At 48.1% G+C, this 5561-nt stretch overlaps 1 protein-coding gene across 2 annotated transcripts in view; it reads left to right on the top strand.

The window, feature by feature from the left end:
* Positions 1-7: 7 nt before the first annotated feature.
* Positions 8-5561, top strand: part of SLC25A20 (solute carrier family 25 member 20) — a 19141-nt gene continuing 13587 nt past the window's right edge. For both annotated transcript variants that reach the window (XM_027769319.1, XM_006170992.3), the window contains exons 1-2: positions 8-129; positions 4564-4656. In XM_027769319.1, the coding sequence (XP_027625120.1) occupies positions 25-129; positions 4564-4656 (198 nt within the window). In that variant the 5' untranslated portion in view covers positions 8-24. The remainder of the gene's footprint in view (positions 130-4563; positions 4657-5561) is intronic.

Here is a 5561-nt window from a genome sequence, read left to right on the forward strand (position 1 = left end):
GCCTGACGTGCCGACTGACCGCCCATGGCAGCCCAGCCGAAGCCCATCAGCCCACTCAAGAACCTGCTGGCCGGCGGCTTTGGCGGCGTGTGCCTGGTGTTCGTGGGGCACCCTTTGGACACGGTCAAGGTGCGGGAGCGGGCTATGGGCAGTGGGCTGTGGGCTGCCGGGTGCGGGGAGGAGGCCCGGGCGTCACGCGGAGACCAAGGTCCCCGGACAGAAGTGGGGCCCGCGTGAGCTTCCATGGGAAGCCTAGAGCCTCTCACGGGGAGAGGGAAATACCTCGCGCCCTGGGCGCTGGTGGGCGCAGAGCCTCTAACCGCACAGCTAGAGCTCCGGCTAAAAGTTCTCCGTCCCGCGGTCTCTGCCGACCCTGAACCACTTCTTGGGAATATGGGAAATAAAAGGCGTCTCCCCAGACCTCTGATTTCAGCCAGCCCGAACATTAGCAACAAGATTGAAACGTGTCCTGTAAAACACGCCCCTGGAAGACAAGAGATGTCTTTGGACACTTCCCTGGGGCCAGAGTGCCCGGTCCTGTCTTTTCACCTTTCCCAGCCCAGGGAGGGACATGGCATCTTCTGCCTGTCACCCCGTGGTAGCCTCCTGGGCAGAGGCTTCCCTGTTGGAAGAGGTGGTGTCCCCAGTGACTAAGCCCTTTCCAAGGAAAGCAGGTGACCAGTTTGGCTAGTGCCAGGCTGGCCCTTACCAGCCCCAGGTGAGGAAGCCGTGGCCAGGAGGCTCTCTGAGGGAGGAATACCGTCAGGGCCTGTTTCCGGGTCGTCCTCACCGCACACTTCAACTCTTCCCCTTGAAGCGCTTTCCACCTAGTCTAGCTGGAGACCAAAGTCCATGCCCTGTGGCTTAGCATTCGAACCTTCTCCTAGTTTTCTTTTTTCAAGGTTTATGCCATAGGGTGCATGCCCTTACTGTAGAGAAAGAGACAGTGAGAAGAAAAGTGACAAGTCACCCTCAGGGGATGACCACCCTGCAAATCCCTTCTCCATTCTCCTCCTGGGACTTTGGGCACACACACACACTCACCTGGGGTGATGTGTGTTTTTTTTTTTTTTTTTTGGAGAGGTTTTTTTCGCTGTAGGGCGCGTGCGCTTGCCAGACAGAGAGAGACAGAGAGAAAGCGAGAAATCACCCCCCCAGGGGGGATGGTCACGCCGCAATCCCTTCTCCTCCATTCTCCTCTTGGGCATGCATGCGCACGCGCCCGCTGTGAGTTTCAAGCCACCGAGTCCGGGACGTGAACCGCAGTCAACTACGTGGGAATCCAGCAACATAGCCATTACACTAACTGCTGGTTCCCTCACCTGGGGTGATTTTCAGGCTGATGTCTCTGGAACTCAAACCTTAGCCAAACATGTGGCATGCAGCACCTTAACCTCCATGCCACCTACTGACCTATACCATTTTTTTTCTTCTTTTTTTTTTTTTTCTAAAGATACAAAGGTATTTTTTTGGAGAGGTTTTTACTATAAAGTGCGTGTGCTCACCAGAGGGACAGAGACGGAAAGCAAGAAATCACACCCCCCAGGGGTGGGGGGTGATGGCCACACTGCAATCCCTTCTCCTTCATTTTCCTCTCAGGATCTTGGGCATGCACGCATATGTGCTTGGCGTGAGTTAAAGCCTCTGGGTCCAGGACTCGAACCGCGGTCGACTACATGGGAGTCCAGTGATATAGCCATTTACACCAATTGCTGGTTCCCAAAGGGAAGTATTTTTGACAGACTGCTCCCATTGTGATCCTCTGCCTTAGTGTAGATGACAAGTTAGCTAGGGTTACAGATGAATGTCACGTAGCCGACCTGTTTAAGTGGAGCCATGAACTGAACTCAGGCCTCCCTGCGTGACCTCAGCCTCATTCTTCTCTTGGCAGTGTGCTATAGAGGCTGATCCTGGATATTAGCATTTGGACGGGTAGATTGAGTAAACCAGATTGCCCGCGATATCAATCGATCTTAAAGGCTTCAGTCGACCAGAAGTCTGACTCTCCTACAAAAGGGCACCCCTCCTGCCTGACTGCTTGATCTGGGACATCAGTCTTTTCCTCCCTTCAGACTTCATCTGAAATATGGGCTCTTCATTGGTTTTGAGTTGCTGACGACAGGCTTTGTGGCTTTTAAATCTCCATAATCGGGCCAGCAGTCGGTGTGGTGGATAAGAGCGCTGGACTCCCACATGGCCGACTGTGGTTCAAGTCTCGGACCTGGCGGCTTCCTTTCTCACTTTCCCGTTCTCTCTCTCTCTCTCTCTCTCTGTCTGTCCGTCTCTCTCTGGTCAAATTTTAAAAAATAAAATGAATGAATAAATAAAATTAAACGAATAATTTTTTTAAATTAGAAAATACAGATAAGAAAATTACCTCCATTTCCATACTTAAGAGGTAAACTTTTTTTTAATGCATAAGTTTTATACATATTAGCTATTTTTTTACCCTTCCCTAATTTTCCATATAAGTCCTTCGTGTAGATTCTCAGGAACTTTGCACAGACTTATCACAAATCTTATCACTTCAAGATTCTTATTTTCATATCTGTCCCCCCTACGAGGCTCTGAATTCCTTAAAAGGACAGTAACTGGGAGCCAGACAGACAGCGGCAGAGCAGTAAAACACAACACTCTGCAAGGCTGACTCACATGGGAAGGTTCCAGGTTTATGCCTAGACCTCTGTAAGTATGCCAGGCACACGGGGGCCCACGACAGGGACTGGCTGAATCTGGGAGGGATCATGGCATCAAGACCCTGTTTGGCATTCTGTTTCTGTACATGTCTCCCTGTCTGTCTGTCACTTATGGAAGAAATAAATTTTAAAGAAAGGACACTAAGGGCATCTTAAAATTCAGTTTGTATTCTCAGAGCCTAGTCCAGGTTAATAAATTCTGAACGTGAATTCTGACTCTTCCAAATGAAAGACTCAAGTAGCAACAGAAAGTGACCGAGATTATCCTTATCCTAAGAAATAATTAAATCACACACCTCTACCCAAGATAAAATACTTTTAAAACAAAACAAAACAAAACAAAAATAAATCTCCATAATCAATCCTGCAACTTAAATTTCACTTTACATTTAATTCTTACAGTAAGTCAGATATATGTAATTTTCCCTGGAGAAATCTAATACAGTACCCCCCAAAATTGAAAACATATATCAACACATTAAAGTCATATACGAGGGAAACCAGCAGGTGGCATGGTAGTTAAGGCACTGAACTCCCACACGTGACTGACTGCAATTTTTTTTTCTTTTTTTGGAGTGATTTTTCCCTATAGGGCACGTGTGCTGCCCAGAAAGACACAGAGAGACAGAGAGACAAAAAGCCCCAGGGGGGATGGCCATGCTGCAATCCCTTCTCCTCCATTCTCCTCTTTGGATCTTGGGCACGCACACGCACCCGTCGTTAGTTTAAGCCACCGGGTCTGGGACTCAAACCGCAGTCGACTACACTGGACTCCAGCGACATAGCCATTATGCCAACTACTGGTCCCCCACTGGCCACATTTTGAGTCTTAGACCTGGTAGCTTGCTTTCTTACTGTCTCTCTCTCTCTGTCTCTCTGTGATAAGCATATGTGCCCTATGGTAAATCAAATAAATAAAATTTTTAGGAAAACAAAACAAAACAAAATGCATATACAAAGGGCCAGCAGGTGGTATGGTGAGGAAGGCACTAGACTCCCGCATGGGTGACTGTGGTTTGAGTTCTAGACCCGGGGGGCTTGGAACTTACGCTGGGCGTGTGTGCTTGCATGCCCCAAATCCCAGGAGGCGGATGGAGAAGGAGGGATCTCCCTGCTACTAACCCCCTGTGGGATGATTTTCATTTCCCCTCTCCCTGTCTCTGGCAAGCGCATGTGCCCTGTGGTAAAAACTTTAAATAATAATAAAAACTCATGTACAAATGTTTATTTTCATTTTAATTTTGACCAGCTGGAGGACGTGTGTGCTTGCCAGAGAGAGAGAGGAAGGGAAAGTAAGAAAAGCACCCCTCACAGGAAATGGCTACTCCACGATACCTTCTCCTCCATTTCTCCTTTGGAGATTTTGAGCACACATGTACATGTGCCTGGTGTGGTTTTCAAACAGCCGAATTGAACTGTGAAGTTAGCCACATGGGAGCCAGCTGCCTAACCACCACGCCACTGGCTGGCCCCCTGCATTATTTATAATAGCCAAAAAGTGGGAAAAAAAATGTCTACCCACTGATAGATATACAAAATATGTACTTATATAATGGGATTATTTTCCAATAAAAGGAAAGCCATTGAGGGCACTTCTGAGTCTGGGCGAAGATTTTTAATTTGCTACAGGGTGTGTGCGATTGTCAGAGAGAGAGTAAAGGGAGATGAGAAGCACCCCTCTAGGGAACAGCCATGCTGAAATCCCCCCTCTCTTCTCCTTTTGGGATTTTTGGCACATGTGACCAGCATGTGTGCAACCCACTGGTCTGGGACTCAAACCATGCAGTCAGCTATGTGGGATCAAGCCACCTGAACCACCACATCACTGGCTGGCCTCAGATGACTGCAGTGTAACTTCTGGTTTCAGGTCCGACTGCAGACACAGCCGCCGAGTTTGCCTGGACAGCCTCCCATGTATTCTGGGACCGTCGACTGTTTCCGGAAGACTCTTGTTAGAGAGGTATGGTATCTAGAGCTGGGTGTTCCTCTGACTCAGTCATGAGGTTAGTTTGTCCCTCTTCCCCAGGGGTGGGGTCACTTGGTGTGGCTCTCCTGGAGATCAAGTCCACTGCTGCAGCTCCCTCACCGTGCCGCCCTGTGCCCTCCTGTTGTCACCTGCCCTGGAGTCTTTGATCGTTTCAGCTACTATTTTATAGAGATGACTGAAACTAATAAAATGGTTCTTGCTTTTGGAAGGTGGAAGGTAGACCACAAGGAATCAGTGAGGGCTGATTGGAGACTGGGAGGGAAGAAAATGCACATCTGCATCTGGATCAATCATTCTGGCAGGGATTTGAGTCAAAAGTGCATGTGAAGTCTGGAGAAAAAAGCGGCCTGTCTGTTCTAATTTCTAGTTAGAACATTAAATTGTTCGGAGTTCATTGATTACATACTTTTTCTAGATTTTTTTGGCGGGGGGGCTATAAGGATACATATGCTTGCCAGAGAGAGAGAGAGAGAGAAAGAAGGAAAGTGAAAAATCACACCCAGGGGGTAATGGCCACACTGCAATCCCTTCTCCATTCTCCTCTCAGGATTTTGGGCATGCACACATATGCACCCAACAGAGTTTTTCTTTCTTTCTTTTTTAAAAAAAGAATTATTTATGTAATTTTATTTATTATTACAATTATTCTTCAATTTGCTACCGGATGAGAGAGAGAGAAATTGAGGAAGCAAGCCACCAGGTCTGGAATTCAACCCACAGTTGTTCATCCAGGAGTCCCATACCTCAGCCACCACCCCACCTGCTGGCCCCCACCCAACATGTTTTTTAAGTGGGTCTGGGACTCAGACCATGTAGTTGGCCATGTGGGATCCAGTTCCCTTAACCACCATGCCCCTGGCAGGCCCTTTTTTTTTTTT

The sequence above is a fragment of the Tupaia chinensis genome, unplaced genomic scaffold (genome assembly GCF_000334495.1).
Source record: "Tupaia chinensis unplaced genomic scaffold, TupChi_1.0 Scaffold149184_1, whole genome shotgun sequence".
Classification (NCBI taxonomy): Eukaryota; Metazoa; Chordata; class Mammalia; order Scandentia; family Tupaiidae; genus Tupaia; species Tupaia belangeri.